The sequence below is a fragment of the Meles meles genome, chromosome 4 (genome assembly GCF_922984935.1).
Source record: "Meles meles chromosome 4, mMelMel3.1 paternal haplotype, whole genome shotgun sequence".
Classification (NCBI taxonomy): Eukaryota; Metazoa; Chordata; class Mammalia; order Carnivora; family Mustelidae; genus Meles; species Meles meles.
In genome coordinates this window covers 113,477,757-113,492,175 of record NC_060069.1, presented here as the reverse complement: position 1 = coordinate 113,492,175, position 14,419 = coordinate 113,477,757, and the positions used below count along the sequence as shown (strand labels likewise).

Sequence of the window (14,419 nt, the reverse complement as noted above, 5' to 3'; positions counted from 1 at the left end):
GAAACTCATTTTAGAACCAAAGACACCTCCAGATTTAAAGTGAGGGGGTGGAAAATAATTTCCCATGCTAATGGACAAAAAAGAAAACTGGGGAGGCAATCTTTATAGCAGACGAATTAGAATTTAAACCAAAGACTACAATAAGAGATGAGGAAGGACACTATATCATACTTAAAGGGTCTGTCCAAAAAGAAGATCTAACAATTTTATATATCTATGCCCCTAACATGGGAGCAGCCAATTATATAATCCAATAAATAACAAAATCAAAGAAACACATCAACAATCATACAATAACAGTAGGGGACTTTAACATCCCCCTCACTTTTGAAATGGACAGCTCATCTAACCAAAAGATCAATAAGGAAAGAAGAGCTTTAAATGACACACTGAACCAGATGGATTTCACAGATATATTCAGAACATTCCATCCCAAAGCAACAGAATACACATTCTTCTCTAATGCATGTGGAACATTCTCCAGAATAGATCACACTCTGGGTCAAAAATCAGTCTCAACCAGTACCAAAAGACTGGGATCATTTCCTGCATATTTTCAGACCACAATGCTTTGAAACTAAGACTCAACCACAAGATGAAAGTTGGAAAGAACTCAAATACATGGAGGCTAGACCATCTTACTGAAGAATGAACGGGTCAAATAGGAAATTAAAGAAGAATTTATAAAAATTCATGGAAACATACGAAAACACAACTGTTCAAAATCATTGGGATGCAGCAAAGGCAGTCCTCAGTGGAAAGTATATAACAGTACAAGTCTTTCTCAAGAAACAAAAAAAGGTCTCAAGTACACAATTTAATCCTGCACCTAAAGGAGATGGAGAAAGAACATCATATAAAGCCTAAACCCAGCAGGAGAAGGGAAATAATAAAGATCAGAGCAGAAATCAATGAAATAGAAACCAAAAGAATAATAGAACAGCTCAACGAAACTAGGAGCTGGTTCTTTCAAAGAATTACTAAGATTGATAAACTCCTGACCAGACTTATCAAAAACAAAATAGAAAGGACCTAAATTAATAAAATCACAAATGAAAGAGGAGAGATCACAACCAATATCAAAGAACTACAATTACAAGAACATATTATGAGCAACTATATGTCAACAAATTAGACAATCTGGCAGAAATGGATGCATTACTATAGACATATAAACCACCAAAACTGAGCTAGGAAGAAATAGAAAACTTGAACAGGCCCATAACCCATAAGGAGATTGAAGCAGCCATCAAAAAATCTCCCAACAAACAAGACCCCAAAGACAGACAATTTCCCAGGGAAATTCTACCAAACATTTAAAGAATTATTACCTGTTCTTCTGAAACTGTTCCCAAAAAAATAGGAATGGAAGAAAAACTTCCAAACTCATTTCATGAGGCCGCATTACCTTGATCCCAAAACCAGACAAAGTCCTCATCAAAAAGGAGAATTACAGAGCAATATCCCTCATCAACATGGATGCTAAAATCCTCACCAAAATACTAGCCAAAAGGATCCAGCAATATATTAAAAGGATTATTCACCATAATCAAGTAGGATTTATTCCTGGACTGCAAGCTTAGTTCAACATCTGCAAATCAACCAATGTGATACACAACATTAATAAAGGAAAAAAAAAGAACTATATGATACACTCAGTAGATGAGCATTTGACCAAGTGAAGCATGCTTTCTTAATTAACTCTTCAAAGTGTAGGAATAGAGGGTACATACCTCAATATCATAAAAGCCACCTATAAAAAACCCACAGCAAATATCATTCTCAATGGGGAAAACTGAGAGCTTTTCCCTTAAGGTCAGGCATATGGCAGGGATGTCCACTCTCACTACAGCTTTTCAATATAGTACTATAAGTCCTACCTCAGCAATCAGACAACAACAAGAAATAAAAGGCATCCGAATCAGCAAAGAAGAAGTCAAACTCTCACTCTTTGCAGATGATGTGATACTTTATGTGGAAAACCCAGAAGATTCCATCCCAAAACTTCTAAAATTCATACAGGAATTCAGTAAAGTGGCAGGGTATAAAATTGATTCACAGAAATCAGTGCATTTCTACACACCAACAGTAAGACAGAAGAAAAATAAATTAAGGAGTCAATTCCATTTGTAATTGCACCCAGAATCATAAGATACCTAGGAATAAATCTAGCCAAAGATGCAAAGAATCTGTACTCAGAAAACTATAAAGTACTCATGGAAGAAATTGAGGAATACACAAAGAAATGGAAAAACGTTCCATGCTCATGAACTGGGAGAACAAATACTGTGAAATTGTCTATGATACCTAGAGTAAATCTACACATTTAACGTAATCCCTATCAAAATACCATTAACTTTTTTCACAGAAATGGAACAAATAATCCTAAAATTTGTATGGAACCAGAAAAGACCCCAAATTGCCAGAGGAATGTTGAAAAGAAAAACAAAGATGGTGGCATCACAATTCCAGACTTCAAGCTCTATTACAAAGCTGTAATCATCAACACACAATGGTACTGGCACAAAAACAGACACATAGATCCGTGGAACAGAACAGAGAACCCAGAAATGGACCCTCACCTCTATGGTCAACTAATCTTCAACAAAGCAGGAAAGAATGTCCAATGGAAAAAAGACAGTCTCTTCAACAAATGGTATTGGGGAAAATTGGACAACCACATGCAGAAGAATGAAACTGGACCATCTCCTTACACCACACACAAAGAGATTCAAAATGGATGAAAGACCTCAATGTGAGAGAGGAATCCTTCAAAATCCTTGAGAACACAGGCAGCAACCTCGTCGACCTCAGCTGTAGGAACTTCTTCCTAGAAACACTGCCAAAGGCAAGGGAAGCAAGGGCAAAAATGAACTATTGGGACTTCATCATCAAAAGCTTTTGCACAGCAAAGGGAACAGTCAACAAAACCAAAAGACAGCTGACAGAATGGGAGAAGATATTTGCAAATGACATATCAGATAAAGGGCTAGTATCCAAAATCTATAAAAAACTTAGCAAATTCAACATGCAAAGAACAAATAAACCAACCAGGAAATGGGCAAAAGGCATGAACAGACATTTCTGCAAAGAAGACATCCAGATGGCCAACAGACACATGAAAAAGTGCTTAACATCACTCCGCAACAGGGAAATATAATCAAAACCACAATGGGGGCGCCTGGATGGCTCAGTTGTTAAGCGTGTGCCTTCGGGTCAGGTCACGATCCCAGGGTCCTGGGATCCAGCCCCACATCAGGCTCCCTGCTCCAAGGGAGAGCCCGTTTCTTCCTCTCCCACTCCTCTGCCTGTGTTCACTCTCTCTCTCTGTCTCTCTCTCTGTCAAATAAATAAATAAAATCCTAAAAAAAAATAAAAAACAAAACAAAAAACACAATGAGATGCTACCTCACACCAGTCAGAATGGCTAAAACTATCAAGTCAGGAAACAACAGGTGTTGGCAAGAATGTGGAGAAAGGGGAACCCTCCTAACAGCATTGGTGGGAATGCAACCTGGTGCAGCCACATTGGAAAACAATGTTTTTGGGGGTTTTTTTGTTGGTTTTTTTTTTTAAGATTTTATTTATTTATTTGACAGACAGAGATCACAAGCAGGCAGAGAGAGAGGAGAAAGCAGGCTTCCCACGGAGCAGAGAGCCCGATGCGGGGCTCGATCCCAGAACCCTGGGATCATGACCTGAGCTGAAGGCAGAGGCTTTAACCCACTGAGCCACCCAGGCGCCCCGGAAAACAATGTTTTTGAGGTTCCTCAAAAAGTTGAAAAAAGAGCTACCCCATGACCCAGCAATTGCACTACTGGGTATTTGCCCCAAGGATACAAATGTAGTGACCTGAATGGGCACCTGCACCCCTATGTTTATAGCAAAATGTCCACGTTTGGCAAACTATGGAAAGACACCAGATGTCCATCGATAGTAGATGGATAAAGAATATGTGGTATACACACACACACACCCCACAGGAATATTACACAGCCATCAAAAAATGAAATCTTGCCATTTGCAATGTGGACGGAACTAGAAGAATATTATGCTAAGCAAAGTAAGTCAGTCAGAGAAAGATAATTATCATATGATCTCGCTGACATGTGAAATTTGAGAAACAAGGCAGAGGATCATGGGAGAAGAGAGGAAAAAATGAAATGGGACGAAACCAGAGAAGGAGACAAACCATAAGAGACTTTCAATCTCAGGAAACCAACTGAGGGTTACTGGAGTGGAAGGGTGGGGGTGGTGGGATAGGTGGCTGGGTGATGGATCTTAGGGAGGTATGTGAGCACTATGAATTGTGTAAGACTAGTGAATCACAAACCTGTACCCTTGAAGCAAATAATACATTACAGGCTAATAAAAATAATTTAAAAGAAAAAAAGAGGGGTGCCTGGGTGGCTCAGCAGTTAAGCACCTGCCTTCAGCTCAGGTCATGATCTCAGGGTCCTGAGATCGAGCCCCATATTGGCCTCCTACTCAGCAGAGAGCCTGCTTCTTCCTCTCCCACTCCTCCTGCTTGTGCTCCCTCTCTCACTATGTCTCTCTCTGTGAAATAAATACATAAACCTTTAAAAAATAAATAAAAAATAAAAATAAAAAAGAATGTAAAATTCCACCAAAAAACTAACAGAATCAACACAGATTTCCAAGGATGTTGCCTGAAGCAATCAGTTGAAAACCTGAAATTCACTTGAACTATCCTGTTTAATTCAAAGATTCATTTGAGGGGCGCCTGGGTGGCTCAGTGGGTTAAAGCCTCTGCCTTTGACTCAGGTCATGATCCCAGGGTCCTGGGATAGGGCCCCGCATCGGGCTCTCTCCGAGGGAGCCTGCTTCCCCCTGTCTCTCTCTCTCTCTGCCTCTCTGCCTACTTGTGATCTCTGTCAAATAAATTAATTAAATCTTTAAAAAAAAAGATTCGCTATCGTGAGTGCTGTGAAGTGTGTAAACCTGGCGATTCACAGACCTGTACCCCTGGGGATAAAAATACATTATATGTTTATTAAAAAAAAAAAAAAAAATTTGGAAGGGGAGGCGAACCATAAGAGACTATGGACTCTGAAAAACCACCTGAGGGTTTTGAAGGGTCAGGGGTGGGAGGTTGGGGGAACAGGTGGTGGGTAATGGGGAGGGCACGTTTTGCATGGAGCACTGGGTGTTGTGCAAAAAGAATGAATACTGTTACGCTGAAAAAATAAAATGGAAAAAAAAAAGATTCATTTGAAAATTGTTATCTATGACTTTATTACACTTTTATTGTTGTTAAAAGTTTCTAATGGTCATTCTCCCTTGAGTGACCCACACATTTAACTATTATTTCATTCAACTGTTAGTAGACCAGTCTCTGGTGTCAGATTTTTTAACCTGTGTCCCACTTAGTTTACTGATTTTGATATGCAGTGAACTTGCAAGTAAGGTATTCATGCTCATTGGGGTTACAAATAATTTTAAAATACAGATTCAATATATTCTGAGAAAATGTATGAGAAGCTTCTCATGGGTGAACTTTAGCAACAGATTTTGTAATTTCTCCTCTCAGTGTTCAGAGGTGTTTTGTGCTTAATTCCTGATTCCATGGCCACATTCCAGAAAAGTAAGGTAATCAGAGCTTTTGTAATTCTTTTACTTACAACATTTTTCCTTCAATTTTAAAATATTTACCAATTCATGGGAATGCAAGCTTGTGCAATCACTCTGGAAAACAGCATGGAGGTTCCTCAAAAAGTTGAAAATAGAGCTACCCTATGATTCAGCAATTGCACTACTGGGTATTTACCCTAAAGATACAAATGTAGTGATCCAAAGGGGCACATCCACCCAAATGTTTATAGCAGTGATGTTCACAATAGCCAAACTATGGAAAGAACCTAGATGTCCATCAACAGATGAATGGATAAAGAAGATGTGGTATATATACACAATGGAATACTATGCAGCCATCAAAAGAAATGAAAGCTTGCCATTTGCGACAACATGGATGGAACTAGAGGGTATTACGCTTAGCGAAATAAGTCAATCAGAGAAAGACAACTATCATATGATCTCCCTGATATGAGGAAGTGGCGATGCAACATGGGGGGTTTGGGGGGTAGCAAAAGAATAAATGAAACAAGATGGGATCGGGAGGGAGACAAACCATAAGGGACTCTTAATCTCACAAAACAAACTGAGGGTTGCCAGGGGGAGGGGGTAGGGAGAGGGTGGTGGGGTTATAGACATTGGGGAGGGTATGTGCTATGGTGAGTGCTGTGAAGTGTGTAAACCTGGCGATTCACAGACCTGTACCCCTGGGACTAATAATAAATTATATGTTTATTAAAAATTTTTTAATTATTAAAAAAAATTACCAATTCATTTAAAAACAATAAATTTATTGCATGCTAGCATGACTAAGGTTTTTTTTTATGAAAAATAACTATTTTTTTTTTAAAATACTGAGGAGATGGGGTGCCGGGATGGCTCAGTCGGTTTAGTGTCTGTCTTCAGCTCAGGTCATGATCTCAGGGTCCTGGGATCCAGCCCCACAACAGGCTTCCTGCTCAGTGGGGAGCCTGCTTCTCCCTCTCCCTCTGTCCCTCCCTCATGCTTGTGCTCTCTCACTCTCCCTCTCTCTCAGTCTCTGAAATAAATAAAATCTTAAAAATTAAAAATACATATTAAAAAATAAAAATACTAAGAAGAATGGCATTATTTTACCTATTTGCAAATCTCTTTAATGTCTGGCTTAATAAAAAACAATAGTTTTGGGACACCTGGGTGGCTCAGTCAGTTAAGCATCTACCTTCAGCTCATGTCACAATCCCAGGGTTTTGGGATGGAGTCCAGCATTGGGCTCCTTGCTCAGCAGGGAGCCTGCTTCCCCACTGCCTGCCACTCTCCCTGTTTGTGCGCTCGCTCTCTCGCGCTCTCTCTCTCTCTGTCTCCTCGACAAATAAATAAAACCTTTAAAAAAAAAAAAAAGGACAACTATTTTCCCCTATCTGCTTCTGCATTCAATTTGTCATGATATAGGTCATGCAGACTCTGGAAAACTCTACTGTACATATGTGGGAGAGTAAGAGGAAAAGGCAAACAACATCTTAGAATTATTGTAAAAAGTTTTGACCTCACAGACTCATTAGGGTCTCAGGGAACCCAGAGGCCTCTAGACCATACCTTAACAACCAATGCCTAAAACAGACACAGCATGCTGGAAGCCATCCCACTCTTAGAGTTATCAGTTACATGAGTCCATAAATTCTTATTTTGTGTGTAGATTAAACCGGCTGGAACTGGGTTTCTGCTACTTGCAACTAAAAGAGTTCTGAGCAATACACTATACAACCCTTCACAGTTCTTCCTTATTCAGAAGAACATTTAGGGAAACCTAATGCAGTCTCACAGTGGAAACTTAAACATGTTTTTTTCTTTCTACTGCTATCCACCTTCTGCTTCTAACTTAGAAGTCTTCCTGTTTTACTAATCAAATTCCTCTCTTTGGGTATTATGAAATCCTGATGACCATAAATGTCACTTCCAGTCATGAGGTCAAGTTAGCAACCACTCCTAATGAAATGGCAAATATTTGCCCATAAATGTCACACAGAACCCAGAATCCCTTCAAATCAACTGATCATTAGTTTTACTTGATAATTTATGTGAAAATTAAGTATACACTACTTAGAATCATTCTTAAAAACTAATATTCATCTCTTAAAACCAGATGAATACAGGAGAACAGCTAGGTAATATTAAATTTGAGAATGGGTTTAATACAATAGCAATTACTTTTGAGAAAGGACAGTTCCAAAAGGAAAGTCAACAGGGGGAAAAAGTCTCCAGAGGGATAGCTAACATATATATCAACATCTTTTAAGAAATAACAGCTTCGTTTTCAAATTTTACTTCCCACAACCACTTGCTTCAAATTAACTGTAATAAATAACTCTAAGTGTAACAAGGGAAAGGAGATGTGATTTGCTGAAGGACCAGGTTAATATCTCCTGTTCCACCCCCCTCAAATGTATTAAACCAAGATGAAATACACTTTTGAAAAAAGACTGTGCAACTTAAACTGAGGAATACAGCCCATAAAGTTCTATTAGAAAGCACACAAAAGACACCAGATAAACAACGTGCATCTTCCCAACATGTAAATTTTACATTAAGGTCTTAGAGGACAAAAAAAGTACATTAAAACAAACACTGATCTATTGGAGGCCTCTATTTATATATACGTAATACACATACTTTCAAAGGCAAAGAATATCCCTAGAACACACACACCCACACGCACATAGGATAACAACGGTTGCTTATGAAAAGGGATTCAGGTTTTTAATTGCTTCATCCAATGTCCCATAAATCCTGTCCACCTCTCCTTTGCAAATAAGGCAGAAAAATGCTTGAGATACACTCCCACAAGGGACTCCTAATAAATTTGGGGTTGTTAAGACTGACTCTGCAAACAGTACCGTAAGGAAGGAGAAAATAAAACGAAATAATTGATTCATTGGGTGTCTGTGTACTAGACTGAAAGCTTACTAAAGATAGAGTCCTCCCCCCTCTCCTCCTCTGGTTCGTCTACAGGACTTAACGCGAGGAACTGAGGTACTCTTAGTGGATGAGATCTTTGACAAAAACTTGTTACTGGGAGGAGCTCCACTTCATGTCTCCTAACTCCACTTTTGTGTTTCCAAGATGTAGTACCCCAAGCCGAAGAGAGTCATTTAAACCGTATAACAATTTCAAAAATAAAAATATGCTGAGAATAAAAACACAATGGAAGCACGGCCTCAAATCCTTTGTTTGACTTTTTAATCACTTCTGAAAGAAGCAGCAAGAGGCTGGAAAAGGAAAAGGTTACTAAGAGGGTCTGCTGAGAAGAAAGAAACCCTGTTGCAGCAATTACCTGAGGGATGAAGGGTCAATTAGCAAGCCCCGCCTTTCCCTCTTTGCAGCCGCTTCTCCCTGCCCCGAGATAAGGCGGTGAGAAAGAGGCAAAGTGGAGAATCAAAGGAAAAGAGAAAAAGTGGGGTCAGGCGCTGGAAATGAAACTGGTACATTGGTGGAATTAAAGGAAGGCGTGGCAGGACAGCGTCAAGCTAACCGGGAAGATCCCTGGGCCGATGAGACTCAAGCAAGGCGTTTGAGGGAAGAAGGAAAAACTGGAAGGGGTGCTGGGGTGGAAAGCGGCCAAGGCTTCGATGACAGCTTGGACTTGGTCTGCGACTCGCAGGGGCGGGGGCCACCCGGGAGTCTTCCATTGTGCGCGCCCCTCCGCTCCTGCCTTCCCCTCCCCTCCCTGCACGAGCCGAGCCCGAGCCAGAGTCCCAGCGGCAGCCGGAGCCCCACAGATCTGGGCCGCAGGACCCGTCGCCGCCTGTGCCTCCCATTTGCCCAAGGTGGAAGAGAATATGCTCAGCCCTCCTCTGACCCTTTCTCACCGGATGAAGATCGACGTCGCCCGGCTTTCCCCTTGTCCATCTTCGCCTCCTCCTGCTGGACTCGCAGTTGCAGTCGCTGTCACCTCAAGACCCCTCAGGCTGGGGGAGGGAGGGGGAGGGGAGAAGAAAGGAAAAAAAAAAAAAAAGCCAGGAAAGTACGAACAGCGCTTGCGCAAGAGCCGTCGCCTGCCCTCAGACCGGAAATCAGCCGCCCCTCCCACCTCACCCGGAAATCACTTCCTGGGACTTGTTTTCTCTGCGGCTTGCCCCCGCGAGTGCTTATTTAGAGCAGTCTCTCTTATTATGTGTGCACGTATGGGAAAGTGAGGCTGCGTGCATACTTTAGCCCGAGATCGTCAGAGGCTTTGTTTACTTTGAAGACCGGGTAGACCGAAAATTGAAAGAGGGGAATAGGAATTCCTGTAATTTAGTGGATCTCGTGAGGTCATCCAGAAAAAATAAAACGTTATTCTTTTAATTAAATTAAAATGTTACCCTTTTTTCAGTATCACTTTACTCACGATCTCTCTTATATACTTGTCCTCAAGGAGCGTCCCCAAGCTCAGTAAAGTCTCCTGTTAGCCTAGCTATTGGTTTAGCATTTGGAGTGGAAATGTATTTGGTCAGCTGAGGAAAAGATGTCATAGTAACAGGATCTCTTTAAATTGAAATTCGTCATTTTTTTTTCTTAATTTATTTGACAGAGAGAGACATAGCGAGAGAGGGAACACAAGCTGGAGGAGTGAGACAGTGAGAAGCAGGCTCCCTGCTGAGCAAGGAGCCGGATATGGGGCTCGATCCCAGCACCCTGCGATCATGACCTGAGCCGAAGGCAGACGCCTAACACTCGGGCGCCCCCCAAATTCGTCATTTTTAAAGGCCCAGAAAGAAAGAAAAACTAGACCTCAATTTTTTTTAAATATAAAATGCTGAGGTGATAAAAGTGGATGGGTTTAAACTGAAATTCGTTCAACTTTTATTACAGTACTTCGGGAACTAGCCCAGTCCTCAATGAACTCAGTCTAGTATATTTAGACTGATTTGCTTTTTTTTTTTTCAGGTCTTTCAAAGGGCCCATCAGTTTTGAAAACTGTCCTATTTTGTTGGCCACGATGTATATACTTGAGTAATTTCTTTTTAAATGTGGAAGCTGTAATCACAGTAAGTTAAACAAAATTCAGCAGAGCGGTTTAATCAAAGGCAAAGTGATATTGGAATGTTCCAAGCCAGAAGGGATCCTGGGGCTACCTGAGCTTAACATCCCATCCCCTCCCCCTGTTTCACCAAGGCCGAAAAAGGGACTTGCCTAACTCACCACTAGAGCCCAGTCTTGTTCTTCTTGAGTCAAAGCCTCTTAATTACTCTGTGATCTGTGCTGAGGTATACTTAAGCCTCCAGGTGCAAAAGCCTGTTTGAGCTCAGGGAAGTGTTTCACTGGGAAGGAATAGTTGAAAGGCAGGAATATTTCCCGGCTTGATGAGATTAACGTTCACTACGAAGGTTTCATTTAGAGACCCTATTTTATTTCTGCTTAACAAATCAGAACACTGCTTACAGAAGAATATCTCAATTTTAAGTTTCCTTACAAGTAAACTTTTTTTTAAGATTTGTCTTATTTTTATTTTTTTAATATTTTATTTATTTATTTGACAGAGAAAGACAGTGAGAGAGGGAATATAAGCAGGGAAAGTGGGAGAGGGAGAAGCAGGCTTCCTACCAAGCAGGGAGCCTGATGTGGGACTCGATCCCAGGATGCTGGGATCATGACCTGAGCCGAAGGCAGACACCTAACCACTGAGCCACACAGGCACCCCTTGTCTTATTTTTATTTTTAAGTAATCTTTGTAACCAACGTGGGGCTGGAATATACAACCCTGAGATCAAAAGTCTCATGCTCCATTAACTGAGCCAGCCAGATGCCTCATAAATCAACTTTTTAAATTGAGCAATTTAATTCCAGATTCAAACCAGCTTAATTCATTTGCCAATATTGTAGGAAACAAATTAAGGGCAAAAGATGGAAATAGAGCTGAGACAGGGGAACATAATACAGGAAAGTGTAAGTAGGCCTTATCCATTTCTAGGAGCTTCCATAAAACTAAGTGGTTTTAAAGTTTAGCAGTAAGAAGTTAACTTACAAGAAATGAAATTATAAGAAGTTAAATAGTTCAGTTTGCAAATATATTGTCTAAATTTGTTGAACCAAATATACCATTTCTGCTACTTTAGAAAGCCAGTTTGTTTCTTTGAATTGGAACTTGTTTTGAATAACATCTAAAGATAGATGAACTTGAAGCTCAAGAATTTCAAATTTGCTTTTTAACCAGTATTTTTATTGTTACAGTATTCATCTCTGCCTTATAGTTAATTACATTGCAAATAACTAAAGGACTAAAAGTTCATTTTCTGCTTTTGAGCAAGTCACTTAACAACCTCATTTTGTCTTTTATGAAAGACTGGTTAAGTGATATTTTATAGTGTTTTACTGTGCTCCGGTGAAAGTTTCCTCATTTTAAATAAAAATAAGAAAGACCCCCAAAAAATGATTGTCTTAGTATGTTTAGGAATTATGTCATTTCTTTTTTGTACATTGAGCTCACACTGTATAGAGCCTTTCAAATTAAAATCATTTGAGGATGCCTGGTTGGCTCAATGGGTTAAGCCTCTACCTTCGGCTCAGGTCATGATCTCAGGGTCCTGTCAGGGTACTGGGATGGAGTCCAGCATCCAGCTCTCTGCTCAGCGGGGAGCCTGCTTCCCCTTCTCTCTCTGCCTGCTTCTCTGCCTACTTGTAATCTCTCTGTGTGTGTCAAATAAATAAATAAATAAATCTTTAAAATCATTTGAGATTAGAAATTCTTCAGCCCTGTATTTTATAAGAGAGAATGGACAGGTTTTATCTCAATAGGTATGGTTTTTAAGCGTTAAAAGTGAATATAAAGTTATTAAATTAGGTATTCACTGTATTTTTGTTCTAAACAGTGGGTATCGTGGGTATTGTTTTACTAGTTTCAAGACAAAGTGGCAGTGTGAAATTGATCAACCCTTTATTTTATCCCTTGGTTAACAATTTCTTTGAAGAGAACTTAATAAAATTTGCAAAAGGCCCTTTCTCATCACATGTGAATTAACTTTAAGTACAATATGAATGTAAAGAGGTGGGGTTTTTTTTAAGATTTATTTATTTAGTTATTTATTTATTTGAGAGAGAGAGACGGAATAGGGTGGAAGAAAGGGATAAGACTCCCCACTGAACAAGGAGCCTATCCTGGGCTCCATCCTAACCTGAACTGAAGACAGACAGTTAACTGACTGAGCCACCCAGGAACCCCTGTAATGAGGTGTAGTTTGCCACGGTGAACATCTTACTTCCTGTTTTAAAAACTAAACAATCTGGAACTTCTTACCGAGGGCTCCAGGAAAGCCTAGAAGATTTTGCGGAGATGTATGGAGTACTATATCGTGTTGCTATTCCCTTCATTTTCATTAGTAATTGATTCTTTTTTTTTAATATTTTATTTATTTGACAGAGAGAAATCACAACTAGGCAGAGAGGCAGGCAGAGAGAGAGGAGGAAGCAGGCTCCCTGCGGAGCAGAGAGCCTGATGCGGGGATCATGACCTGAGCCCACGGCAGAAGCTTTAACCCACTGAGCCACCCAGGCGCCCCAATTCTTCTCTTCAGAACACTGAGAATTCTGTGAAGGAAGTTTTTATTCCACATATAAATGAAGTGACCTGTGAATCATGAAAAGACACATATAGGTTGTTTAGTTTTAAAGATATCTTCCTTTTTAAGATAATCAGCAATTGTTAACTGCCCTGCAATGAAATAGCCTGTTTCCAGAAGTTATGAAAACCTGCAATAATTCTAGGTATTCAAGCAGCAGATGCATCATCTTTTGTCCAAAAAGCTGTAGAAGGAATCTATGCACAACCCTTTAATTGAAGATCCCTAAACTGTCATTTGGCCCTGGGGCTGAACCCAGGGCATCTTGTGCATATACCACTAATTCCTTTGAAGTGGTCTATCTTAAAATGTAATGCTTACTCAGCATTTCTGTGCCTTAATACATTTAGTTAGTTTTAAGAGAAAAATTTCATTTTATGTTACTATTTAGTAAAACTGAAGCTTTAAGTTAGTCTCATCTTCTTTAGCCTTTAACTTTTGGTACCCACTTACCTCTAAATAACCAAATCAAGAAACATAGGATCTAGGATGCACAAAGTCAGTAAATCCAAAAATCTAATTTTCAGAATTACTTGGGAGCATCTTTTTTTTTTGCACTGCCTCCAGGTCCCACCTCAAAACTTTTAAATTAGAATCTCCTAGAATTGGAGCCTAACGATCTGTATGTTTAAAATTTTTCCCAGGAAGACATATCAAGTATTTTTTTAACTAAAAAACTGAATTGCTAAACTATAATTTCCAGGACTGTTCACTTAGGAGATAAAACCATAAATGCAAAGCAGCGATTTCTATAGAAGTCCAGAATGGTTACTTTTGGAGAGGCATAAGCGTTTGAAGGGATTTTAGGGGTGGTTGGCATTGTCCACAGTGATTAGAGGATGTTTTTCTTTATGATTGTCCACTAAACTTTTTTTTTTTAACTCTCCTAGAAAATTCTGTTACATACTCAAATTTGGGAAACCCAAGATTTGGTAGCATCTGAGTTTTTTTCCTTTCTATCTCGAATATTCTGTTTTTTATATGTCTTTGCCTCAGGATTAAATTTGCCTCAGCAGATTAGTCTTTCCTGGGGAGAGGTAGGTAGGGAGAAGGAATACTAAAAGGATGGGATTTAGTTTGCTTTTTTTGAAACTTCTACATAATATCATTTCATTACCGTTATCATTTTCTACTATTTTCTATAATTTACTAAATGGAGTTGTAAACAGGCATAATTTCAGTAAAAAAACTTCATAATTGCATTCTGTGTTGAGAAAATAATAATGTTGCTTTTGTACCAAAATAGTCATTTT

At 39.6% G+C, this 14,419-nt stretch overlaps 1 protein-coding gene across 3 annotated transcripts in view; it reads right to left on the bottom strand.

Moving 5' to 3' along the window:
* SENP7 (SUMO specific peptidase 7) overlaps window positions 1-9,836 on the bottom strand; it is a 145,792-nt gene extending 135,956 nt beyond the window's left edge. The window contains exon 1 of one of the 3 annotated variants that reach the window (XM_046003303.1): window positions 9,438-9,836. In XM_046003303.1, the coding sequence (XP_045859259.1) occupies window positions 9,438-9,477 (40 nt within the window). In that variant the 5' untranslated portion in view covers window positions 9,478-9,836. The remainder of the gene's footprint in view (window positions 1-9,437) is intronic. The other 2 variants (XM_046003304.1, XM_046003306.1) reach the window with 2 other exon arrangements.
* Window positions 9,837-14,419: the final 4,583 nt, after the last annotated feature.